Here is a 26,290-nt window from a genome sequence, read left to right on the forward strand (position 1 = left end):
AACTTGAAGCTGTTTCCCCCTGTCCTTCTGCTGTGTATCACGATCCGCCTGGGCTCCTTTTCAGGAGCAAAGACAGGGGTAGAAGCCTTTTAAACAAATAAATTTTAAAAAAGGAATGTTAACATAAACTTCTTCGAGATGAACCGCGGAGGAGGAAAGAGAGCTTAAACGCAAGGACTAAGTCCTCTTGGGAGGAAAGGCAGGTGGCGATGAATTAAAAAGTCAATAAATACATTTCAAAGGGGAACAGGGTGTGTGTGTGTGTTGACAAGAGGGGGTTTGGTCACACCTGACACGGAGCGTTCAAAATGGCACACAAAATCAATATAGATACTGTATTCAGAGGCAACCAAGGCCTCAGATACGGAGAATAACAAGGAGCCCTGTGGCTTTTGTTTAAGTATTTTTTTTATGTGGGCCGTTACTCCTTTTTTTCCCCCCACAGGCATCTGGAAGAACGGAATGTACCCGAGATGGGATGAGAAAAATAAACTTTTCCCCCATACACCTTATGTCCAACAGCCCTCCTGCTCGTATTCTCTTTAATTAAGTAGCAAGTGCAGAGGGGAGAGATAGCATCGTTTAATGAATTGATTTCATTTACTGTATTTATTTTTTATACCACCCATCTAACTGCCAAAGCCGCTCTCAAGCATGAGAGGTTTTATGGAAGAGGATGCTAAAATCTTGAAACGCAGTCCAGCAAGGACATTTTAAGAGCTGTATGCTTTTTCTTTTTTTAAAGTAACGTTTCCATGATCCACCTCTTGATGGTTCAAAAGCTGCTGTAGAAGCGACCGTGTGTCGTGAACCATCGGGCCCAACTAGAGTAGGCCTATTGAATCAAAGGGGTTTACAGAGTCGCACGGACTGGCTGGTCACCTTTAATCCGGAGTGGTGTCCAATCCGTGTAAACTTAGATTCAATGATCGTGCATTAATGCCACCAACACAGTACATCACACATTTTAATAAAAAATAGGACATATAAACACAAGGAAGATTTACACCTTTGGGAGAGGGGGGGAATCATCTTGTTATAAACAACACAACAAAGCAGTCAAGGATCAAAACAATCCATTGGTTGACAGGTTCTTAATTCAAACAAAGTGGCCGATCAAATGAATCAGGATAGAAGTGAAGCCCTGAGATGCTAGCTTTCTATGGCAGGGGGTCAAGTGTTCTCTTTAGTCGGAAGCACCACAGCCCACAAGGTACAGCCTTTAGTCCACCAAAGAAGAAAAGAGTGGAGAAACCAGCCCATCAGGGAGACATGAAGGCAGAAATAGATGAGATAACCCATCATTGGAAGATGGAATTCCTTAACTGTTGTAAAGCATCTGAGTGCACAGGTCAAGCTCTCCTCGCAGATTAGACTAGCTTTCATTTGTGCCAGTCCTTCAGGTCTTAAACACGGGCTATCTTGGGAGTCTGACACCTCAAGCACGACACTCTGCCTGAATCATGTCTCTCCAACACGGACACGCTTCCAGCCCTCATCTCGGGCTCTCTGTAGCATCTGTTTCTCTCCCAAAATCCTCTTTCAGATTTGCTTCTGAAATATCGGCACCAGGCAATAGAGCAACATGTTTTTTTTAAAAAAATTCCAAAGGGTTCACAGCAAAACAGCGCAAGAATCATGTGGCACCTTTTAAGACCGACGGAATTGTTCCGGACGGGCTGTTTATCCATCGCCAGCCACTTCCTCCGGAGTGTGGCCCTTCCCGGCCTGTTTTATTTTTCCACTTGTGGGGCTGGCCTCGTTTTTCCTGTCCTTCCGTTGCTTTTCATTTCTTTCACTTATCAGCCGGGCAGAAACACACAAACGGCCGAGTCTTTACAGCAGGAGGAAAGCGAGGGGGTGCATGCAAGAAATCTCGTGACAAAATAATTCCAGAGTTCCACCGGAGAGAGAGATTGTGTCCTAGCCAAAACAAAGACGGGGGAATTGCATGCGGCTTCTACTCGGTCCCAGATAAAGTGGCAAACAGCATTTTGGCGAATCCTGTAATGCTATTTGATAGGATAGCCTTGTAAATGTCATTCCACCCCACCCCCTTACTAGAAACCCTCAACCGGCCTGGGAGTTTCATTCAAAAAAAAGATAACCTCCCCACGCACAAAGCCAGCTGGAATATGAGAGTTTCTCTCTCCATCAGAAATGAGCCAGCCTGGTGTGGCCTCAGGCAAACCACCAGGTCCCAGAGCGCCCCCCTCCCCAAATAAAGGCATGGTGAACTAAATCTAGGTCCTCTGTCTTGCAGAGTTTTGAATTTCTGGTTAAATTCTTCTAAGCTATTCAACAGAAGTGCGCGCATTCACCGTGCAGAATAGCTTCAAGTCCCCCCTCCCCAGATTAGGCCACCCCTTTTTCTCATCAACCGGCACTTCCTGCCTCAATAACTCACTCGGAGACATTTGAACGAGAAAAAAAGAAAGAAAAGTTTCGGTTTCCTTACAGATGAACTAGAAAGGACTTATGTGTATTTTGGGGGCAAGGCAGCCTTTAATGGCCCAGGAGAGTCAATTATGTCCTTCTGTGACTGGAGTGATGCTCACAATCCTGGCCGCCCGGCTGCGGAGAAGTTATGAGTCATGCAATTATTCATTCCTTTGAAAAACACAACCTTCAGAGTTCTCTTTCCGTGTGTGTTTGTGTACATTTGTCAACGTTTAAAAGTTCCATTCTTATTTATAACATTCCAGTGCTTAAAAAGGGGTGTCAGATAGGTTTTCTAGTCAGGCGGCCAGGGGGGCCGACATGGACGTCTCTTGTTAACGGCCGCTCCTGGCAAAATCCGGCTTAGATTCCCACCGCGGCGGTGGCCCCTTGGACCTCCTCTCCGTTCGCGAAGCTGGGGTTCAACCGGTTGTTGTCGGCATCAATGTTGCTGCCGTCTCCTTCCACGCGGATGCAGCAGGCCTTGGCGGCACCGTCCATGGCCAGTTCTTGGTACAGGCCGTGGCGTGGGTCCTCTGGGCCTTGGGGAGGTAGGCTCTGGCTACCGTTGAGACGCACCTTGCCTTGCCCCGAACGCTTGCCCCGGGCTTTGGGGCGGCTGCAACGTTGGACTTTGCTCTTGGCCTTCAGCTTGTCGCGGTAGGACAAGTAGACCTCGGTCACGACCGCGGTTAAGATCATAGAGAGGAGCACCGTGCCCGCCATGTCCCTCTGCACCACCATCACCAAGGTCTTGTCGTCTTCAATGACCAGCCTGCCGTCCGCCTCTTGGTCGGTGTAGTTCCAGGAGTAGTTGGCCAGGGCCGAGTCCTGAGGGCAAGGGAGCCTCACAATGGGATTCCGGTGCGGGTTCAGAACTAGAGCACAGAACAAAAAAGGGGAGATTTTTTTACAACCTCGTAGGCTGCCTTTAGTGGATTTGGCTGGGAGGGGCCTGTCTGGGGCTGGAGAACCGTCGGGCCTCGGGCGGCTTCTCCGGGGAGGGGGCGGCAGGACGAGGCCTCGAAGGAAGGAAGGAAGGAAGGAAGGCGGGCAAAGGACGCCCCAACCGCCCTCCTGAGGTGACCCTCCCCCCCCGGACTGGTTGATTGACAGGCCGTGGGGGGAGGGGAGGGGAGTGGGGGGTCATGAGCACCCCCTTTCCCTTCCTCTCCCCACTCAGGTGCCCCCCCTTATTGTGACTGATTGATTGACAGGCGGGTGGGGGAGGGGGTCACGAGGACGCCCCCCCTCCTCAGGTGCCCCCCTCCTTGATTGATTGATTGTGATTGATTGACAGGGGAGGGGGCGGGGAGGGCCCTAACCCCTTTCCTACCCCCCCAAAAAAAATCAGGTAAAGGTCCCCCCTTTTTAGGGTGGGCTTCTCAATTAATGAGGAAGTCCCCCCCCCGGCCAGGGCAAGGCCGAGACACCTCCTCCGACCCCCCTCCAAAAAAATGCCCGTGGGTTTATTTGGGGTCATTCTGTGGCAGGACGAAGCCTCCTAAAAGCCTCAGGAAGACCCCCCCCCTCAAAGCATTGGGAGGGGACCTTCGGGGGGGGGGGAGTATCTAAGGCCAAAAAGAATAAAAGGATTTGGGGGGGGTGTTTCTCCTCCTGAGTGTCTGATGGAGAATTTGGAGCTGGGGGAGTGCCTTTAAAACCGAAGGGCTCCCTCCTGATCCACACGTGGATTCCTGGAAAGGGATCAGAAATGGGGGTTGTGACTTTTTTTTTAAAGGGGTGGGTGGGAATTGGGGGCGGCGACGTGTCTTCTTGGGCGAGGGGCTGCTGGGTTTTAGGTGGGGGAGAGGGGGCTTTTGGGGTGTGGGACGGGAGGGGGGTCTCCCAGGTGGGGTTGGGGGGGTGCCAGGCCGAAGGAGAGCCAGAAGGGGAAGAATTCCCTAAGGAGGGGCTTTTTTTGAGGGGTGGGGGTGGGGGAGAGGGCAAGACAAAAGGGGGATCGTCCGGCCTCTCCTGGAGCCATGAGGTGGAAGAGCCTCTCCCTGGCTTGGGCTCAGGGAAAGTTCGCTCGTTTGGCTGTCCATTAACGTCCTCCTTTGAACCTGGAGGCAGAGTCCGGCAGGGCCCCCTGAGGAGAAAGAGCGCGGTCTTGGCCTTGGCCATCATCCTCACAAGTCTTGTCCAGCCAGGTTTGTGGCCTGCAGGAGAAGGTGAAGGCAGGACCTTTTAAAAACCTGAATGAGCCATTGATGCCCCTTATGGCTCATTAGAAGACAGGTGGAATTACGTGGAACCATTAGGAATACTATCCTTCCTTCCTTCCACCACTCTCTTTCCTTCCTTCCTTCCTTCCTTCCTTCCTTCCTTCCTTCCTTCCTTCCTTCCTTCCTTCCTTCCTTCCTTCCTTCCTTCCTTCCTTCCTTCCTTCCTTCCTTCCTTCCTCTCTCCCTCCAATAAGAATAACGTGATCCATGAGCGGTGTATCGCAGCCCATCCCACCATTCCTTGTGTATTTTTGAGGAAGCCTCTGAGCCTCGGACCTTCCACAGCAGAAGGTTTGCAGGAAGCGTGGTGGGTTCATAGGCTCTGTCCGCTTGGAGCGAAGCCGAAGAGGCGGAATTGCCGGGCCGCGTGCCGCGTGCGGAGCAAAGCTCCCGTTCCGACAGTTGCTTGCTTGGCTACGGGGGGGGGGGGGGGGCAGGAAGGTGGTGGACCAAGGCCTGCGGTTGCTTCCTGTCAGAGCCACATTGTCCTGAGAATGGATTTAGTCGGAGGAAAACCCAGCCCTTCCCTAAGGGTACAAATCCTAAAAGCCACCCAGGAAATTTGGGTGCTGGCTTCTCGTGGCCTCACTGGGCCGTGTTGTGACATCCCGTGGTTTCTGTCCTTTTCTTCCTGTTTGCCAGGGAATGGCACCACGTGGGTGTAGAGCAAGCAGGCAGGGTAGAGAAACCCATGCTTTCCACCGTTTCCACACAGCTCCATGCCAGGGTCACAGCCCTGTGTTGCTCTGAAAGGGGCTGTTTTCTGCTACTTGCCCGTCAGCTTTGTGCCATTTTGATCGGTGAGGTCCTTGATTGTGTTTCTCTACAAGTGAGAACTTGCTTCTGAATTCTAATCACCTTGGCTGGTGATTTCAGTGCAGCCGTATTTATCCTTGGCAAATCTTTAGGTTTGCAAAGGATGGGAGGAGCCGGATTCCCTCTCCTTGCAAACTGGGCTGTGGGAATGTCCCTGACTGAAGAGATTGAATGGCTAGAAGTACCAGGATTTTTTTTTTCTTGTTGTCAAGTTGGGGTGGGGTGGTGTGGGGGGGAACGACCACCTTAAAACTGCTCAGCTAGCTATCCCAAATTCCTTTTGGGTCTGCCGAGCTGAGTTCAGAATTAAAATTAGACCCCCTCCGTCCTGCCCTTCTGGCTTGTTTGACCGACGGCTGTCCTTCTGGAGAGCAGGGCTGAAGAGAAAGAGTCAGGCCCTCCTCTGTCCCGCACTGGACATGTTCCAGCCTCCTGGTGCTTTCTTCCTCCCCTCTGCTGTCAGGCACAAAAGCCTCGGCTTCATTGGCCAAAGAATCACGTCCCAACAGAGTTGCAGATTGCTATAAAACTTGTCCTTGGTTTTTTTTTTTTAAAGCACACCTCTCAAGGGAAACAAATTTGTTTTTTTTCAAGTTGTGTTTCTTTGTTTTCAATAACAGAATACCCAAAGCAGCACACACACAAAAAAAATTAAAGCTCATCTAAACCGTCAGAAAGGATCAGAGAACATCAGTAAAATTGTGTCTCTTGATGGTAAATAAAAAGTGTTGTATAAATCACAGAAGGTACAGAGACAGAGAGAAATGTTTTTCTTCTTTCATAAATTAGAGAGGGGCCGCCCTATGCTATTAAATCATAGAACATTGGTTTTTTTTTTAAACAAGGCCATCTAGTCTGACTCCCCTCCCAGTGCAGGAAAACTGGGACCATAGAGTTGCACCGTGGATGGGGAATCCCAAGTAACAGCTACTACAGGTGGCTGCCATTCAGTCCCCATTTCAAAACCTCAGACCCACGCCCTCAAGCCATGTGCCAAAAGAGTCATGCCTGCTGTTAAGCGCCTCAAAGGCTGGGGGGGGGGGAGAAGGCTTCCCCCCTTGTATTCTGAATCCCCTGGTCCAGATCCTGCCCCCTTGAGCAGCCGGAGTCCAGCTTGCTCCCTTTGCCACACGACAGCCCTCCAGACCGTCCCAAAGAGGGCTCCCGGTTTGTCCCAGGGCCTGAACGTACCCAGCCGCCACAACTGGGCCAGGTAGTCCCGTGTCTGAGGGGGCTGGCTGGATTCAGACTGTCTACAGGCATGTGCTGGTGACCATGATGTGTAATCTAGTCTCCCTTTTTCCCCCTTCCTTTTTTTTCCAGGAAGGTTGTGTCTTTGCAGGAAGAACTCTGAAAAGCTGGTGAGAGAAGGCGACATGCATGAGGAGGCGTTTCCGCCCACCGATTGTGTTGTGCTACATGTTCTGTGAAAGGTGAACCCGCTTAACCTGTGCGCCTTCATCCGTGATCTCAGGCTGCATGTGATGGACGGAGGAGGCATCATCCCATACCGGTGGTTCCCAGCCTTGGGTCCCCAGTTGTTCTCAGACTCGACGCCCAGGAATCCTGGCCAGCCCAGCTAGGGGCAGAGACTTTGGGGGGGTTCCGTCCCAAGAATATCTGGGGGACCCCCCATGGGTGGGAACCACTGGCCTACAGGTCTTTAAAGGTAGACAGGAAGGGCATCATCTCGAAACAGGGTTCGGGGCAAGAGAAGGTGCCTCTCAACGGCAGCCACAGCCCACCTCCCCAAGGCCCGGAGGACCAGCGCCACGACCCGTACCAAGAGCCGGCCACGGACGGGGCCGCCAAGGCCTGCTGCATCCACGTGGAAGGAGACGCCAGCGAGAAGGGGGACCTTTACCTGATTTTATTTGGGGGGGGTAGGAAAGGGGTTAGGGCCCTCCCCGCCCCCTCCCCTGTCAATCAATCACAATCAATCAATCAAGGAGGGGGGCACCTGAGGAGGGGGGGGCGTCCTCGTGACCCCCTCCCCCACCCGCCTGTCAATCAATCAGTCACAATAAGGGGGGGAACCTGAGTGGGGAGAGGAAGGGAAAGGGGGTGCTCATGAGCCCCACACTCCCCTCCCCTCCCCCCACACCGCCTGTCAATCAACCAGTCCGGGGGGGGAGGGTCACCTCAGGAGGGCGGTTGGGGCGTCCTTTGCCCGCCTTCCTTCTTTCCTTCCTTCCTTCCTTCGAGGCCTCGTCCTGCCGCCCCCTCCCCGGAGAAGCCGCCCGAGGCGAGCACGGGGGGGGAGGAGAAAGCACCGAAAAGGAAGAGCCTCGGCCTCCTTTTTTGTGTTTGTATTTTATTTACCTCAGCGCGGCCGTTGCGGCGGCTCCTTCGGCGCCTCCGGGGACTCCTGGCGCCGCCATCTTGGGGGCGGGAAGCGCGGGCCTCGCGGCGGCCTCGCCCAGCTAGGCTGCGCCTGCGCGGAGGCCAGGGACAAAGATGGCGGGCGAAGGCGAGGGGCGGGAAGTGAAGAGGGAGAGAGGGGAGGATAGGAGTTGCGGGGCGGAAGTAGAGCGGCGCTTCCGGCGGGAAAGGGAACGCCGCCCGGCGGTTTCCGGAGAGGGTGGATTAACCCTTTGGGGACTGAGCGGACGCGGCTTTTGGACTACAACTCCCAGGATTCCCAGGATTTTGGATTATCACTCCCAGGATTTTGGACTGTCACTCCCAGGAATCCTGGGACTTGTAGTCCAAGAAAAAAAAAAAGCAAAAATAGGCACAGCCGCAAGGCAGGATGTCTGCTTTTGACTCCAGAGGAGGCTTTGTTGAAGCCAGTGGTGTGTTTAGGGTGCTCTTGACCTGCCCACAACCTGGAAGCAATGCCACATTTCAATTTTCCAACAGAGGGAATTATTGAGACCTTAAGTGCCAGTTGAGGAGAAAAGGGGGGTGGACTCTCTGGGGAACTTGAAGCTGTTTCCCCCTGTCCTTCTGCTGTGTATCACGATCCGCCTGGGCTCCTTTTCAGGAGCAAAGACAGGGGTAGAAGCCTTTTAAACAAATAAATTTTAAAAAAGGAATGTTAACATAAACTTCTTCGAGATGAACCGCGGAGGAGGAAAGAGAGCTTAAACGCAAGGACTAAGTCCTCTTGGGAGGAAAGGCAGGTGGCGATGAATTAAAAAGTCAATAAATACATTTCAAAGGGGAACAGGGTGTGTGCGTGTGTTGACAAGAGGGGGTTTGGTCACACCTGACACGGAGCGTTCAAAATGGCACACAAAATCAATATAGATACTGTATTCAGAGGCAACCAAGGCCTCAGATACGGAGAATAACAAGGCTTTTGTTTAAGTATTTTTTTTTGTGTGTGGGCCGTTACTCCTTTTTTCCCCCCCACAGGCATCTGGAAGAACGGAATGTACCCGAGATGGGATGAGGAAAATAAACTTTTCCCCCATACACCTTATGTCCAACAGCCCTCCTGCTCGTATTCTCTTTAATTAAGTAGCAAGTGTAGAGGGGAGAGATAGCATCGTTTAATGAATTGATTTCATTTACTGTATTTATTTTTTATACCAACCATCTAACTGCCAAAGCCGCTCTCAAGCATGAGAGGTTTTATGGAGGAGGATGCTAAAATCTTGAAACCCAGCCTGGGAAGGAAATTTTAAGAGCTGCATGTTTCTTTTCTTTTTTTTTTTTAAAGTAACGTTTCCATGGTCCACCTCTTGATGGTTCAAAAGCTGCTGTAGAAGCGACAGTGTGTCGTGAACCGTCGGGCCAACCAGAGTAGGCCTATTGAATCAAAGGGGTTTACAGAGTCGCACGGACTGGCTGGTCACCTTTAATCCGGAGTGGTGTCCAATTCGTGTAAACTTAGATTCAATGATTGTGCATTAATGCCACCAACACAGTACATCACACATTTTAATAAAAAATAGGACATATAAACACAAGGAAGATTTACACCTTTGGGAGAGGGGGGAATCATCTTGTTATAAACAACACAACAAAGCAGTCAAGGATCAAAACAATCCATTGGTTGACAGGTTCTTAATTCAAACAAAGTGGCCGATCAAATGAATCAGGATAGAAGTGAAGGATCGTCTAAGCCACAAGCTGTTTGAGGGGGTAAAAAAGGAAGGTCACCCCGTTTTTTATAGTATGAACACACACACACCCCTGCTTTCACCTCCGGTCAAACAGGCATTGCAGGTTTTTGAACGGCTGGAGAACCTGCCAAAACTATTTAGGCAAAAGCAGCAGTGGAACCAGAGTGTTGTGTGCATACGCCCCACAAAGTAACAAGGTGCTGAACTTCCCCCCCCTCCCCAGTTTACTTGGAGGTTGGTTTCAAATTAGACAAGATGTCGTCCCGTCCCTCGTGCAGGAGGGTCGTCAGGCGGGGCAGGCGTCTTTTCCAACCCGCTTGGTGAAAAGCACTTTTGCTGCAGGTGAGGAGGTGGCGGGCTTAAAGGCACGAGGAAGCAGGCTTTAAAATCCACTCCATATTTTTCTCCTTCCACATTTTGGGATGCCTACCTTGGGGCAAAAATAAGATTTTTGGGGGAAAGAAGCATCGACCGGAACAGTGAGGAAGGGAGAAACTTCTTTTCAATTAGAAATGATGTTGAAAACATACCAACATGAACTTGGCAAAACTTTTGATCAAGATCTAAATGACATTTCCTTTAGATTTCTTTCTTTAAGGGAAACGGAAAGGACGTGGAATCCTGCCCTTTTTCATTTTGTGGCTTTTGCTTAATTAGCAGGAGGTTCCCATCGGGCACTGTGAGAATTTCATGAGCCTGCAAAACCAAGCCTTCGGTGGGGTTCCTGCCTTCCTTCCCCCCCCCCGCCGGTTTTGGGAGAGGCATCAGGCACACAGTACATTTAAAGACAGGTCCACTCTTACAAACACACGCATGCACATCCAGACACACAAGGGGCGTGCAGATCATAGCTGGCGCTGCGCTTTCTTTGTCCCAAAACACGGACCCCAGACCTTCCTCCGGGCCCATTTCGTTTCTGAGCGCAGGTCTGGGGCATCTAAAGAACATGCCCAAGACAGTGAAAGATCAACACCATAGACTCCATGCAGGTTACACGCAAATCGACCCAGCTCACATCTGTTCAGACAAATACGGGTAGACACAAGGTTTCCGGAAAGTGGGCACATGTAGCAGCCTTCGGGGGAGACGGGGGACGGTGAGTTCCCCTACGGGGCAGGGTCCGGAGCGATCGTGCCCTCGCCAGGTTTCCGGGCTTTGAAACCTTCCAGATCAAAGAACGCTTTCTTTAAACCGATATAAAACAGGGAGATGTTTTTTTTTTAAAAAAAAAAATAACCAGCAACAGGACCTAACTGTAACTAGATTTGCACCTGAGGCCCAAGTGGCAAAGGGTTGTGATGCTCAGTTTGATCGCTAGGTGCCAGCCACGGCGCACGGGCGGGAAGGGACCTGGAGGCACATGTTTGGAATCAGGAGGAAAGGATTCACAGCTTTTCCCTGACATTGGCGAAGGAAGCAAAAAAAGAAAAGAAAAAGGAATGATTTTTATGGCCTGTCCCAAAAGGGCGATGTCAGGGGCGAATGCATGAGAAAAAACATCCCCGCAATGCGTGCAATATGAAAACCACAGCACATCACGGTTGCCCTCACCCTGAACGCCCAAAGCTTCAGAAAGTTCCTTGTCTTGGCTTACAAACTCCCGGAAACTCCCGGCTAAGCTACGTGTGGCTGGGAATTCTGGAACTCGCAACCTGGAGCTTTCCCCAAGACTTTTCTGAGAGCAGAAACCGCCAAGGCACCCGCTTTGCAATTAGAAGCAGAGGCTCCTTAAGAGCCCGAGGGCATCTGTTTTGCTTGGCAGGAGGTTCCGCAGGCTGGAAATTCTCGGTGGGGGGGTTGCTCTGTGGAGGACAAGGCCATGGCGTGTTTTTGGGACATGCGCAGGCATTTCAGAGAATTGCCCGCTTCTCCCCGGAAAAAGACAAAGCGACGCACTATAAATTATGCAAGGTAGTAAACACATCAGCCTCATGAAAAAGCCGAGGAAACTCGGCCAAGGAAGCAGTGAATCAAGCTGCCCCTTTTTTTTGGCATGGGTGGGTTGCATTTTCAGGACAGAGGAGAGGATCTTTCATGGCAAACCAGCCTCTTTTGGAGGTGGGAATAAATGCTTTTTCAAGGCAAACCCACACAAGGGTGGAAATTCTGTCCCCTGGCACCACCAGCCACAGCGCTGGCTATTCGAGCCAGGCAGCTGGTTTATTTTATTGTATTTTTTGCTAAACTACGGGCTGCCCTCCTGCATCGATGGCAGCTAGTGAGGAGGGTGGGGGAATCCTGCCTTTCTGAATTTGGGGGCAAACCTCTCCCCCCTCCCCCGTGGTCTGGGAGCTAAATCCGCTTGCGTCGCCGTTGGCTGAAATGGGCTCTCTCTGTCTTTCGGTCAAACCCGTCTCTTTGCAACCGCCCGGCTCATTTTTTCCAATCTGCTGGGAGGCTTAGAACCCAGACCTTTCAGGCGGCTGATCTCTCCCTGAAAACCCCTGGGCCAAAAACCGATAAACTTGATCACACCTGTAATGCATCACTCACAAATCTGTGCTCTCTACCCCGTGGGTCTCAAAAAACCAGACCACTCTGGAGTGGAGGGGGCGGTTGGTTTCTGTAAACATTTCACGGGGGAGATTCACAGATCGGGCTGCGCAGGGAGGCCCCCGCCAGGAGAAATGTAGGGGCTCAGTTGTTCCCCTTCGGCCCTGGACGTGGGGTGGAAGGGGGCCTAAAGGATGCGTGGGTGGCATGGCTGCACGGGGCCGCGTGGTCTCCATCCCCGGCCGACGTGGCCTGGTACAGACCCGGCCAGGAAAAGAAGGGAAAAGAAACGGAAAGCAGAGTTAAAACTCTGTATTTTCTGGCGGTGGTTCGGAACCATTCCCGAGTGAGGGCTTGGGAGAGCTTTTCTGGTCAGGCGGCCAGGGGGGCCGAGCTGGACGTCTATTGTTTAACGGCCGCTCCTGGCAAAATCCAGCTTAGATTCCCACCGCGGCGGTGGCCCCTTGGCCCTCCTCTCCGTTCGCGAGGCTGGAGTTCAACTGGTTGTTGTCGGCATCAATGCCGCTGGTGTCTCCTTCCACGCGGATGCAGCAGGCCTTGGCGGCACTGTCCGTGGCCAGCTCTTGGTACGGGCCGTGGCGTGGGTCCTCTGGGCCTTGGGGAGGTGGGCTCTGGCTGCCGTTGAGAGGCACCTTCTCTTGCCCCGAACCCTTGCCATGGGCTTCCGGGAGGCTGCAACCCTGGACTTTGCTCTTGGCCTTCAGCTTGTCGTGGTAGGAGAAGAAGGCCAGGGCCACGGCCACGGCTAAGGTCATAGAGAGGAGCACCGTCACCGTGACAAACTGGACCCAGTAGGAGCGCTGCTCTTCCAGCAGCAGGGCCGGGCTCTGCAGGTCTCCCTCCCGGTGGCCGGAGGAGATGAGGTAGCGGGCCACGGGGTGCCGGTAGCCGTTCTCATTGGCCCAGCACTCGTACGTGCCCGCCGTGTCCCTCTGCACCACCACCACCAAAGTCTTGTCATCTTCAATGACCAGCCCGCCGTCCGCCTCTTGGTCAGTGTAGTTCCAGGAGTAGTTGGCCAGGGCCGAGGCCTGAGGGCAAGGGAGCCTCACTATGGGATTCAGCGGCGGGTTCAGAACTAGAGCACAGAACAAAAAAAGGGAGATTTTTTTACAACCTCGTAGGCTGCCTTTAGTGGATTTGGCTGGGAGGGGCCTGTCTGGGGCTGGAGAAGCTCTCAATCTATCCAGTGCTAACCAATAGTTCCTTCCCTGCCTCTGATTTCAAAGAAAGCCCCGCCTCCCTGCTCTGTGCCTCTTTCCCTCTCTTTGATTCTGTCAAGGCCTGTTTCCCTCCCCCAAGAAAGACCTTCCTTCAAAGCGGCTGGGCTTCTTGAGCTGTTGCAAAAAAAAGAGCCGGTGATTCAAGAAGGGTCACCCCCCGAGGAAAGGAAAGCCATCTATTTGCCCCTTGCGGAATTCTGTTATTATGATCCACTTGGATAATAAAAGGCCCTTCATGCCTTAAAACAGCTGTGCTTCCAACAGCAAAGCTGGATCCTCCTCTGGTTTTAGCAGATGGAGAACTCAATTTTTAAGTGTAAATCGGTTCCACCAACATGTAGCCCCGAGGAGACTGTTTGCAACAAAGCAAAGCAAAGCAAAGCAAAAACTGGCCCTCCATCAAATCCCAGGACGAAGGCTGGTCCCCGTACTTTTGATCGTGCTCCCTTCAGAGCTGTTCCTTGCTCTCGAGAAGGACCTGGGTTTGACACCATCCTGCTGACAACCAGGATCCGGCCGCCCACTCTCCACGTCCTGGAGCCAGTTACTCCTAGGAAACAAGGAAAAGAGGAGAACTCGAGATCCGCTTGCTTTCCTACGTCAAGAACGCTTTGCTCCCTACTTTGGCGACGGCCAGGCCCCTTCCCGAACAGGGCCGGGCGGCGACAGCCCTCCTTTCGCAGTTTGCTTCCAGCGGCTGCCGTTCAAAGGTAGGCTGCTACTGTGTGTGGAGGCTCCATTTAAAAGTCACCGTGGGCCATGACGACAGAGGGGACCTCCACGGAACGGCCTGCTTATGGCTCCCCTTCTAAAAAATTGGCAACTTGAAGTGGGGTTTGAAATATCTAGGTATTTTTACAATGCATTTCAAATGGTTTTGATTTTGTTATACTCTTTTTATATATATACTATAGCACAGCTGAAGTTCTTGATTTCGTTTCTGGATATTGTAATTCTGTTATTTTGCTTTGGAAATTTTCCAGAGAGAGCCTGGGCCAGATGGGTGGTATATAAATCGAATGAATGAATGAATGAATGAATGAATGAATGAATGAATGAATGAATGAATGAATGAATGAATGAACGAATGAATGAATTTCTTCTTGTGAGTGCACTGGGGGTGTGTGCATGTGCTAAAAGAAGGTACATGGGGGAGAATTGCATTATTAAGTGACTGCAAACCACCCAGAGCAGTCACTAGATGAGCAACATAGAAATGCAATTCATAAATAATAAAAATAAAAGCAATCCATCTATCACAGAGCTTTCCAGCAGCACATCTCTCCTGTAAAAAGTTTAAATGCCTTTAAATATCTTTCGAACTTTAATTATAATTTTAAAGGAAGGATTCATCTCGTATTGCCCATTCCTGGCCCACCAAAGCCACACCTGTGATGTTTCTTGCCTCCAGCACAAAAAAACAAGAGAAGGAAACCCTCCTTTTTTTCCTTACTGAGGTTTCCGCACCTCTTGTGTAAAACAAGAACTTTCCCCCCCACCCTTTGCAAAGCAAAGCTGGCCTGAAGTACAAACGAAAACACTGGCTGGTTGTTTAAAAAGGCACACACCATCGATCCAATGGAGAAAATAAAAGGACTGCACAGTTGCAATGTTACAAGTTCATTTGCACCCCCCCCCTTTCCCTTTCCCCGGTAACTTAGCCCTGTGCCATTTGATCCCTCACATTATCACAGCCAGAGTGTTTTTTACATTCCCCTTCACTAAGAGCTGCGAGCTTTGCAAAAGACCTGCCTCTCTCCTTTGTCAGAACAGATGGACCCCAACTGCATTGGGGGGGATGCGCCACCGTTGCTGGTCCCCCCCCTTCCCGCCCCCCGCCCCACATAAGCACTCACATGTTCTCGGAGGCCTGTCGGATGTCCCGGCACTGGTGTCTGTCCCAGGCGCAGTACGGATCGCGCGCCAAGATGCAGTTGCCGCAGGTGGTGTAGATGCTGCAGTTGGTGAGGGGGATTTGCAAGACTCCTTTGGAGTAGCCCACGTACAGGATCCCCTAGGGACGAACAGAGAGAGGTCTGTCATCCTCTGCACCGGCCAGGCCAGGAGGAGATGATGATGATGATGTAGATATGCTCACTGTGCAAGGAGCTTCTTGCATGGCGAGTAATTTCATCCCTCCCTCCCTTCATCCATCCCTTTATTCATTAATTTTGTTTCATCTTATTTCCCCCGGACATCCTACCATTCCTGCAATCTCAAGGCCAAACAGATCGCTCTCCTTCACCCCGATTCGTCTCACACCCTCCCTGCGAGGTTGACTTGGCCGAGAGACAATGGTCGGCTCGAAACCGCTTAGTGAGTTTCCAGTGGGGTCACTCCCGGGACCCCCTCGTCCATCGTGACACCCCCACAGCCTCTGATTTTGAAGCACTTCGTTTCCTCGCCTGCTCCACGAATTGAGGACATGTTAGTTTTCTGCCTGCAGAACAAACTTCCCTATATTTACCTTTCGGAGAGCCAAGGAAATAGGCCGTGAAATTTAGGAAGCGAGCGCTGGGCAGTTAGAAAGAAGCACCATCTGTAATATTTTGCCGACGTTCGTTTTTTGGGGGGGAGAGTGTGTTGGGGGGGGAAGGCAATCTGCCGGCAATACCACCCGCTGCTCCTTTAAACATCTAATTTCTTCTGCAAACAGTGTTTGAGGCGGGATGCTTTGTAAATAGCTTCTGTGGAGTTTTACTTGTGGGGCACATGGTGGTTGGGGGCGAAGCTCCCTGACACCTAACTGGGCCAAACTGGGAGGATGCTGTGGGAGGTCCCATTAAGGAAAATGATTCGGTCCCACCACCCAGTTTGAGGGAAGGAAAGGGATCAGTTTTCTGAAAAGATGTGAAAGAAGCAGGAACGCCCCCCCCCCCGCGAAAGATGGGGAGATGTAAAATGCCCTAAATAACAAAAATGTAAGAAAGGAAAAGATCTCCGTAGCAAGATTTATTTAGAGGAAGGTCTTTTCAATCCATTTTTGGAAGAAATACACAAGACGCCTTGCAAGACGAATTGTTCTGTTGAAATAAAAGGTGCAGTGTGGTCCTGACAAAATGCAAAAGTGAGTAGGTGGGGAGTAAAAAAAACTCACAAAAACACCATGCAATCTGCTCGCTTTGGTGGATCGGGGCCGTCCCCTTCGTCTGGCTGCGACCAGGGTGGAGAACTTAAAGAGTCTAAACGTTTGTGGCAAGATGGAATTTGGCCGGGAAAGGTTTTCCTTGAAAGCCAGAAAGGTTGCATTTGGGCTGTTGTGTTGAAGTCGCAGGCGAGGCGAGGGTGCGCTGGCTCTCACGCCCCAGTTCTTCAAACAAAGAGGGGTGTGGGCCACGCGCGCACACACAAACACGCTTTCCCCTTCGGTTTTCCTTGGAAACGACACATTTCTGTTTGGCAAGGGAGGAGGGTGGACCCGAGAAAAATAACTTTCCTGGCTAAATCAACCTTGCCATGAACTCTTTGGACTTTCCGACAGCCCTTGAGCCGCAAAAGCCGCTAGCAGATTGTGCGATTGTGCCATCTTTCTGCCACGGGTCAAGGCAGGCATCCCAATCAAAGCAGAGCCGACAAAGGGCGGCCCACATTTCCCTGATCATCCTTTCCTCTGACCTTGTTCCAATTTGTCAGCATCCTTCTTGAAGTGTGGCATCCAGAACTGGACACAATACTCAAGGCGAGGCCTAACCAGTGCTGAATAGAGGGGGGACTAGCACCTCACGGGATTTGGAGACTATACTTCTGTGAATGCATCCTAAAATCGCATTGGCCTTTTTTTGCCGCTGCGTCACACAGTTGGCTCGCATTCAGCTTTTGATTTACAACCATTTCAAGAGCTTTCTCACTAGCAATATCCCCCTTGCTAGTTTCCAACTGGGATTTTGCTTGCTCAAAGTGGTCCTCGGTCTCCCCTCATGCAACCCCCCGCCCCCCGTTTTGTGCAGGAGAGCCTTGAACCCAAGGAGCAAGACAACAGGAGTTCGGCCTTATCGTTTAAACGCCTGTGGCGCAGATTTACGCACCTTCTCCGGGGAGAGCAGGAGGTTCCGGACGCTTTCTGGCTTCTCAAAAAGCTGGATCTCCTCGATGATGTGGGCCCCGCTCCCCGCAACCACAGCCTTGTGGAGGAAGCCTTTGTCTACGGAACAGCAACAGAGCAAGATGAAGTACATCTTGACCTGGCCGTCCAAAGGGAGACTCAAGGTCTTCTCCCTCCGTTTCTCTCCGGGGCTACAGACACCTCTGGTACGCCAGCAGCAGAAGCGAGGTGGGGGGGGGGGACACCAAACAGCAAGAAAGGACCGCACCGGAAAGGCTCGCTTTGAAAGGAGCCGGTCTCCCTTCGGGCCACCCTTCCTTCCATCCAGCAATTGCTCCATCCATCCACAAACACACACACACCCCTCCCCAAAAGTTTCCAAACTGAACAGGCTGGAAGGTAATTCCCCGGACATCGTAGGATTGCCAGGGAATCGCTTGAACCACAGCCGGGCCAAAATACAAGCTCTTCCCCCCTTTTTCTGATTGCGCCCGTAGCCTTCTCCTGACACCCATCGTCGGAAGAACGTGAGCCAGGCAGCATTTCGGGGCTCACATCCCAGACCGTTCTTGCCCTGATCCAGATCTAGAGACGGATCGACCCACATTGCGTCACCTCAGGTGATTTGTCTGAGATCTGGACCAGGACAGGCTGTGGATGCGGAAAAATGCAGATTAAACCCAACACCATTTTCTTAGTGAACGCTATACATAGTGTGGCCTCAGGCTTCCTCTCATGACCGGTTCTGGCCACTTCATCTTTAGAAATATATATATTTCTGGGGGTTTTCTTTTAATGTTGTTAATATGTTCAGATCCAGGGTAAGGGAACATAGCAGATACTGAACCCGTGGATACAGAGGTACGACTGTAATCCTTTCAGCCCCATGCATAGGAATAAACCCGCAAGCGAGGAAGTCCACGTTTTAAACGGCAAGGACACGGAATGAAATGAAATTCTCCTACCTGTCCCCATAAACATCACATTGTAGAGTGCCCCCGAGACGCTCCGTGTTTGGTGGACCGTGATCCGGGTGTATTTCACGTTGCGTTTCACGAGGAGGGGCTGGTTGTTGGCCGGGACCACCTTCTCGTCCATCAGGAAGTGGTCTTTCATGAAAGTGAGGGCTTTGTCGGAAGATGGGCCCACCGAGCACTGTGGGGTGGAGCAGGGCAGAGGGCGCAAAGAGAAGGAACACCCAAGGTCAAATTACACATTACACCAGGGTTCAAATTACATGTTACACCAGGGCCCGATTCTGTTGAGCTCTAATAGGCACTGAATTTCATGATTTCAAATGATGGGGAACTAGAATATTGGTTTTCTTGAAGCACCATTGCTTTCTAAGATCTGTTTTTGAAAAAAACAAACCCAACTTTTTTTGGGGGGGGGGCAGGTGTTGGACCTGTTTTTAAAAGTTTTATATCTGGTTTTGAATCCATTTTCCAATGTTCGAATTTATTTGGAGAGCTTCCGATCTCTTCTTGATTCTACTTACTGTACTTAGCTTTTAAATATTGTCTTTTAACGAAGTAAGCTGCCTTGGGTTCTGGTGAGGGAGGAAGGCAGGGTAAAAATAGTTTTAAATAAATAAATAAAAGGTTTAATATGCTGGAACCTGGCTTGCAGAACACCAGAGGGAAGGGGAGATGGTGAGCGCCAGGCTCCCATTATTATTATTTTTTAAAGGATGTTAATTAAATCATGGCAAATACATTGGGATGCTTGGGTTCTGCTTTCCCACGTCGCAAGAAGGACGCCCGCCGCCGACACTCACACTGCCTGGGCGGGGGTCCATGGTGGGCCCGCTGTACGTCATCCACCGGGAACACTCCTTGTTCAGTTCTTTGTACTTCCCGTTAAAGGCTTTCGTGATGGCGTTGAGCGTGAAGGCGCAGACCGCCGAGCTCCGGAAATTTCCCGCCTGCCTGCAAAGGAGGGGGATCAAGCTCGCTGCATCACGAGACTCAAAGGGCACTCTGTGCATGCTCACAGGCACACAATTCATTGCTTTTGCGCACGGATTTTGCCTGGAGAGCTGGCATGGTGTGTGTGTGTGAGAGAGTGTTAAACTAGGATGCAGGAGAACTGGGTTCGAATCCCCGCTCGGCCACAGAAACTCACGGGGGGGGCATGGGTAAAACCAGTCTCTGAATCTCTCCCAGGCCTTGAAAAATCGATTAGGGTCTCAAGGGCCGCTCAGTGGCGCAGGGCCACAACCGAACGTTCTGGCGCCCAGGCTCCCTTTTTCGCCCAAGGAAGCCACCGAGGCCTGGGTGCAAATTCTCCCCCCAGCTTCACTTACCACTGGGAAGAAAAGACGCCATAGAAAACCGCCCCGCCGTCCGGCTGCGGGAGAGCAAAGACGTGCTGGATGACGGTGTAGGGGAACTGGCCCGGTTCGGTGCAGGAGAGCTGGGTTTTCAGAAAGGTGGTCCATTTCTTTTGCAAAACCTTGTCACCCCCCACGTCGTTCTGGAAAAGCAAAAGACGGCGTCCTCATTCAGGGCTCGGGCCCCTCACAAAGCACCCGCCCGGAAGGGGATAACTCCCTCGTTTTAAACAAACACCCTGTTTTTGTTTTACTTTGGCGTTTTCTGCCTTGCTGGTTGCCTTCTCTGTCAATTAGAATTCTCTTAAATTCTCTGTCGAAGTCTTTCCTCACTCTCTGTGGCTCCAGACCAGGCGTTACAATTCAGCCTCATCCTCCTGCTGTTCCCAGGTTCTGGGAGACGGAGGTGTCAGGGAAATGGGCACTCTGCCCATGCTCAGAGGGGGGGAACCTCTCACCTTGCACACCCGAGCCACTCGGGAGACGGTCAGTTTCTCAAAGAAGTCAAACTCCTTGGCCGTCTCCTGAAAGAAGAAGTAGACCTTGTCCTCGTCCAGCGAGGAAGGGAGGTTGAAGGAGGCCACAAAGGCAGCATCCGCTGGAGGAGAGAGAGACGCACAAAAACACACACCAAAGAGGTCAGGTGTGACATTCCCGCTTTTTGTCCTTCCTTTCCTAGCCCAGCCTGCCTGCATGGCTTCAAAAGGACCTTGGTTGCCTGGGAAACCCTTCTTCCCTGGGTACCACCTGCATCCGTTGCCTAGGCAACTGGGACCTGGGGTCAAGGGATGCTCTGGGCCCAGAGTGACCCCGGACAGTCTACTTTCCCGCCCACCCCCCAGGAAAGGACCCTCCCTCCCTTTCCCCCTCCCCAGTTTACCATGCAGCCACGTGAGAAAGCTGTCCGTCTTCAAGACTGTACGGCTGCCCAGGGTGCGGGAGATGATGGGTTCGTTCCCTTGGAAGTTGTTCATGGTGCCCGTGTAGAGTTCACCGTCTGCGGATTGGAGATCGGGCAGGACCTTTAGGACCCTCGTTTCCCCGCCCGCTCAGAAATCAATTGCTGGCTTGTTAGGTTGCAAGGGGCCACATTTCCACTCTCCTTCCTGCCAACCTGGCACGGATGAGATGCCTTCTGCCGGATTGGCAAGCCTGTGGCCGCTAGACAAGGCAACCCTGCTCCCTTCTGGGTCCACCCACCCCAGGGCTTCTCCCCCCCCCATGGGGCTCACCGACAATGATAGCTGTGTTTTGATGTCTCGGGTCAAAGGGGCAGAGGCCCTTCCCTTCCTGAAGCAGGGGCTGCCCCGTGTCGTCCGTCACCAGGGTGAAATTTTCCAAGTCCTAGGGAGATGAAGGAGGGCGGAGACCACAGGACACGGTAGATACGGGAGGATGGAACTCAGAAGCACCCAATAGCCCCCCCCAAAAGTCCAGAGTGACCCCCAATAGTGCCCAATTCAGTCCCCACTTTGGAGCGATCATGGGTGACTCTCATAGGATTACACCCCCACCCCGTTTTTATTCATTTATTCTATTTTAATCTGTAGCTGTTTCTGTTTTTTTCCAGAACCGCAGCCTTCAAGCCCACCTCTCTCCTTGACCGACAGTAAACACACACACACACACACACACACACACACACACACACACACACACGGGGACTCCAAAACCAGGCTTTCCCCCCCCGCGGTGCGCCTGCACCCCAAAACTCACCACGTATGCGCAGGTGGGGCTGAAGGCGTACGTCCCGCAGGTGTAGAGGTGGGTCTCGTTCAGCTGAACCAGGATGCGGATAAAGTTGAAGCATTCGGTCTGCGGAGAAGAAAAGAGCCGAGGAAGCCATTTAGGTTTAAGTCAAAGGGGGAGTTTAGAGGAGACACGTCCGTGGGGAGGGGAGGGTGAACAAGGAAAACCCGGCTGCGATTCCAAAAATGCCCTAAAACGGCCAATTTGGGTGGCGTTGAACCGTCTTCTTGGAAGTCCACCAAGGATTCTTGAGCTGCGAAGACTGGCATCAAGTATTTGTCTCATACAGCTTATCATGATCTTTTATTTCGTATTTTGTTTCCCAGCCACCGTTCTCTCTTCCGGTGTCAGGAGTCCTGAAAACGGATCTGATCCCAATCCGAGGAAAACAAAGCAGACGGATGCGGCTGTGTTTTCCAGAAACAAGGGCTAAACTCTCGAAAGTCTTAAGTCGAAGTGTACTCCGTGGTCCGAGAACGATTTGCTGGCTCGGGGGATTATGGGGTTTGTAGTCCCCAAACCTACCTTTCCTGTCCCTGCACCTTCCTTAAAATAAAAAAAAGGAGGAGGAGGAGGAGGAGGGAAGCCCTTGCCCGCCTGCCCGCCCCGTTACCTCGTTGCTTTTCTTCTTGAAGACGCACTCCACCTTCTTGCCAGGCGTGGGCTCCCACGGGATCTAAGATGGAGAGGGAGAGACACGGAAGGGGGCTTAGAAAAGGAGAAAGTCCCCAAATTTGGGGGACAGGGCATGAGGATTAAAAGGGGGCCCACCGCAGGCACAAGATGAGAAGCCAAGATTCCCCGGAGGTAAGTAAAACGGGGCTGGAAAACTGGGAGGCAGCAGGAGAAGAGGAAGACCAAACGTGAGATAGATAAACGGCATGAAAGAAGCCATGAGGTCAGGTTTGCAAGAGCTGAGCGGGGCTGTTAAAGGCTGATTTTTCAAATATATGTTGGGAGTATTTTGCAACTTTGCATGCTGCCTTTTAGGAGGGACCTTTCTGGGCTGGGGTGGCTGTCAATCGATCCAGCACTAACCAATCCTTCTCTCCTGCCTCTGAATGAAAAGAAAGCCCCGCCTTTCTGCCCAGTGTCCCTTTCCCTCTACAAAATGTTGGAAGTTTGTGGTTGAAAGCAGTCGTGTCTGTCAGTTCGCTGTGGATTGGTAAGTAAAGAAATGGTTTTTATTTCTTTCTGCTACTAATGTCTCTAAATGATTTATTCTGATGGTGTCTATGGATGAGAAAAAGGAGTGGACCAAATTGGGAAACTTGAAGCTTTTCTCCTCTGAGACTCCTCTGAGCACCTTGGCTGAGCTGCTAGAGGAATTGAACCCAAAATTTCACAGCTCTGAAACAATTCCTGCCTCCCGCTCACCTCGCCCTTCAGCTGGATGGAGTCCGGGTTGCTGATATCCAGGGCCACGATGGTGTCTCTAGCCCCCACGTAGAGAGTCGCCCCGTCTTCGCTCAGGAGGAACGTGTCGTAGTTCAGGACCCCCTTGCGGCTGAAGGAGGTGAGGAGACGGCTGGAGTCCCCTAAAGGCAGGGGGAAAAGGCGGTTCAGTGTATTTACTCTCGAGGAGAGCAAGGAAGAACAAATTAAACTGGGCCAAACTCAAACCTATAACAAGAGGAGGAATCGCAGTCATGTTGTAGAGACATGATTTAGGAAGACTTTCAGGTCAGATATATATATATATATATATATATATATATATATATATATATATATATATATATATATATATATATATATATATATATATATATATATATATATATATATATATATATATATTTCCTGGCAGGAAGAAATTATTATTACTATTTTTGGGTGAAATTTATTCTCCACCCCCCCCCACCAGAATGAAATATGCCTATATTTACATGCCTGGTTTGAATTTCTGGACCAGTTCTGGAAGCCGGGGGGGGGGGAAGGGGAAATCCATTACAAAAAATGCATTGTCTTTGTTTCAAAAAGGGGTGGGAATAGGCTCCCCCCACCCCTAGTAGCAGCTTTATCCAGATCCCCCTGGGAAAGGATTAGCCGAGCAGGTGATTGGAGGAGGAAGGAGACTGAAGAGGATTTTAAAATAATAATAATAATAATTCTGCTACCAAAAATTTTCAAGTGGATTAATTGCTTGGTCCAGGGGAAAGAAATGCATTTTTTTTGTTTTAAAGCCTGCTTAGTCCACTTGAGAGGCGGTTTTCCACTTTCCAAGGAGCATCTTGTCTTGCCAAAAAAAGCCATTTTCTATAATTAACATTTCCTGCCCTCCGAAAACTGCTTAATAGGCAGCTCAAGAGCCCCTCGGCGCTTCCACTCTCCCTTTTCTTCCCCTTTCCTCGAAACCACCATCACCGCTTCGCACAAGGCTGAATTTCCCCCCCATCCTTCCAGGCGGGAGCCCAAACAGGCCTGGTTGGTGAATTCGCACCCCGGCCCTAATTTGTGCGCCGAGTCAGAAGAGGACAGGGGCGGCTTTTGCCAACCTTGCGCCCTCCAGAAGCACCAGACTACAAGTCCCATCGCTCTTTCCCAGGCTCTAGCGCTTGAGGCTGGAGCGAAGCCACAGGAACGACAGGAACGAGGCCTCCCTTCCCAGAAACGTCTGTCTGGGCCCACGCAGCCACATCCTTCCCTTGCGCCAGTTCCGATACCCACTTCCCCCCCAGTTCAGGGAACCTTCGCACCCGCTGCCCTCCCACTTCCTCTCCCGGCTGACATTTTACACTTCAGTTTCTGTCAGTGGGGGCTCCGGACTGCCTCAACCCACCCTTGCCAGGAAAGCCTCCAGCCTGCCCACACTGGGGGGCGGCGGCGAGGTGTCTCCCAGCTGTTTGTACCCAGGTGGAGATTCGAACCCAGGTCTCCCAAGCCTTAGGCCAGCTCTCCAACCACCGCCCCATACTGCCACCGTCTCCTTATGCCGATCCTCTGATGAGTCCCGCCTCAGATTTTGCTAGAAGGTGCTCATTTCCTCGTCTGTCTGCATTTATAGGGATTTATTGACCCCCTGCCTTGAAACCCGCTTCCCACAACAGCTTTTCTGTCCTCCATCTTCGCCTTGAGGGGACCATTTTGTGGCAATTTTAAACAATCGTTGTCCCAGGGGGACGAATAAATGAGATCTTAGAGGTGCGAGGACAGGGTTTGTCAAATTCCTAGCCCGGACGCTGTACCTCAAGTGCAAAGAAGACCCCCTTGATTCAGAATGAGAAAATTGGGCATGTGTGTGTGTGTAATGATTGTGGATGATGAAGGCATGATCCTACACACACACACACACACACACACACACACACACACACACACACACCCCAGCAAAGAAAAGGCATTTCTTAGGAGCCCCGAGGAATCCTGATTCTCCTTTGAAAAGAGCGACAGGAGCTGATCTCGGTTTCAGCGACAGAGCAGGTGAAGATCATGGAAAACGTCCTGACTGTTAGAGCAAAACGACAACAGGACCCATGGCCTCGGAAGATGGGGACTGGTCTTACATTGGAGGCATTCAAGAGGAAACGGGACCACCCGCTGTCCGATCTGCTTGGATTTGGGTTCCTGTGTGGGTCAGACTTGATGGCCTTCGAGGCCCCTTCTGACTCCATCATCCTTTGATTCTTGCACTGATCCGCTCCACCTCCCCACAAGCCCCATACACGGGCAAGCTTTTGAGTCCTGCAGGAGTCTTCATCGGGCTGAATGACGGACTGGAAATACCATCCCCAAAATTTCCAAACTCAAGCCAACGCATCGAGAAATAGGGTGTCCTCTGTGTGTGTGTAAAAAAAAAAACCCCTCCAAAAACGATCCCACTCTTCGTCTTCTCCGTCTCCTCTTCCTAAGTCACGTCATGCCAGGTCTGATGAAGAACCCAGTAAGATCTGGAAACCTGTATCCTTGAAGTGAGCACAGATCTCCTGAAAACCAGCTCTCCTTCATATCCAGGGAACTTTTTCATTTCTTGCAAAAAAAATTTAATAAATACATATATAGAGAGAGATCTCTAATTTTTTTCCTTCCTCTCGGTAAAGCGGCAGGAGAGAAGATCTATCTCCTTTATGACACTTTCGCAAGTGATTAAAAAGATTGTCCAGTCCACATTTTGGAGACCTTGCCCCCGGATCTGAGAGCTGCGTCTCTCCTCAATTTCTTCCTTGGTCTTGATTTTCTCCGGCCTTCTTTTCCAGCCCTCCCAAAGCACGTGAAACAACACGCTTCAGCGCACCGGCTTCAAGAAGCCTCAGCCCACGTTGTTCGGGCAGTTTTCCCAGACGGTGGATCAGGCCCATCGTTTCTCGGCCAGGCTTTCACCCTCTTTCGAACCCCCCACCCCCCCTGCCTCTGCCCTGCAGTGTAAGCAAAAAATAAAAATGATTCAAAAGCAGGCAGCAGGGAAAAGAATCAATAGGGCAGCCGAGCGCCCGGAGAAGAAGTGGCAGCTGCCGTTTGTTTTCCCTGCACAGCCCCGGCACAGATGCTGGAATAATTACTGCCGGCGGGGGGGGGGGGAGGAAGAGGCGGCTTTTATTGGGCCAACGGTAGTTTGGGTGAACACAAAACCTCCTTCCCTCTCAGCGCCCAGCCTCGAACAGGCTTCCGTGCGCTGGGTGGTCTCCGATGAAAATGATAGGCCTGAAGTGGCCATCATCACAGGCCTCCGGTGCTGAAAGACGGCGAGCGAGGAAGAGCATGGCAACGCCAAGCCAGGGCCGTGTGCGAGTCTGTACAAGAAGGGATCCCTCTGAACACCAAGGTGGGCCCCCCCAGAGCAGCTTGGCTTGCCTGGCGTGGTGGCCGGAATGATCTCTGTACCCAGTAACAGGACTGGTTAGGATGATTGCAGGTGGTTGGGGAAGTGGAGAGGC

At 51.5% G+C, this 26,290-nt stretch overlaps 2 protein-coding genes and 1 long non-coding RNA gene across 7 annotated transcripts in view; 1 reads left to right on the forward strand and 2 right to left on the reverse strand.

The window, feature by feature from the left end:
• Positions 1–949: 949 nt before the first annotated feature.
• Positions 950–7,939, reverse strand: LOC144584905 (uncharacterized). The gene is made up of 2 exons (XM_078382129.1): positions 7,806–7,939; positions 950–3,317 (listed from the first exon to the last, which is right to left on the reverse strand). Exon 2 carries the CDS (start codon positions 3,181–3,183, stop codon positions 2,803–2,805), a length of 381 nt encoding a protein of 126 aa, XP_078238255.1. The 5' UTR covers positions 3,184–3,317; positions 7,806–7,939; the 3' UTR covers positions 950–2,802.
• On the forward strand, positions 5,457–10,771 carry LOC140702800 (uncharacterized). Its single transcript, XR_012082065.2, has 2 exons — positions 5,457–6,916; positions 8,844–10,771. It is a non-coding gene; the product is annotated as an uncharacterized LOC140702800 (long non-coding RNA).
• The window catches only part of SEMA4A (semaphorin 4A), a 39,074-nt gene continuing 22,137 nt past the window's right edge, over positions 9,354–26,290 (reverse strand). For all 5 annotated transcript variants that reach the window (XM_020815249.3, XM_020815247.3, XM_078382124.1 and 2 more), the window contains 13 exons: positions 22,794–22,954; positions 22,030–22,092; positions 21,384–21,482; positions 20,900–21,011; positions 20,548–20,664; positions 20,126–20,265; positions 19,641–19,810; positions 19,113–19,263; positions 18,301–18,490; positions 17,319–17,434; positions 15,150–15,307; positions 13,725–13,843; positions 9,354–13,148 (listed from right to left, as the gene is read on the reverse strand). In XM_020815249.3, the coding sequence (XP_020670908.3) occupies positions 12,487–13,148; positions 13,725–13,843; positions 15,150–15,307; positions 17,319–17,434; positions 18,301–18,490; positions 19,113–19,263; positions 19,641–19,810; positions 20,126–20,265; positions 20,548–20,664; positions 20,900–21,011; positions 21,384–21,482; positions 22,030–22,092; positions 22,794–22,954 (2,258 nt within the window). In that variant the 3' untranslated portion in view covers positions 9,354–12,486. The remainder of the gene's footprint in view (positions 13,149–13,724; positions 13,844–15,149; positions 15,308–17,318; positions 17,435–18,300; positions 18,491–19,112; positions 19,264–19,640; positions 19,811–20,125; positions 20,266–20,547; positions 20,665–20,899; positions 21,012–21,383; positions 21,483–22,029; positions 22,093–22,793; positions 22,955–26,290) is intronic.

Source organism: Pogona vitticeps, chromosome 15, assembly GCF_051106095.1.
Source record: "Pogona vitticeps strain Pit_001003342236 chromosome 15, PviZW2.1, whole genome shotgun sequence".
Lineage (NCBI taxonomy): Eukaryota > Metazoa > Chordata > Lepidosauria > Squamata > Agamidae > Pogona > Pogona vitticeps.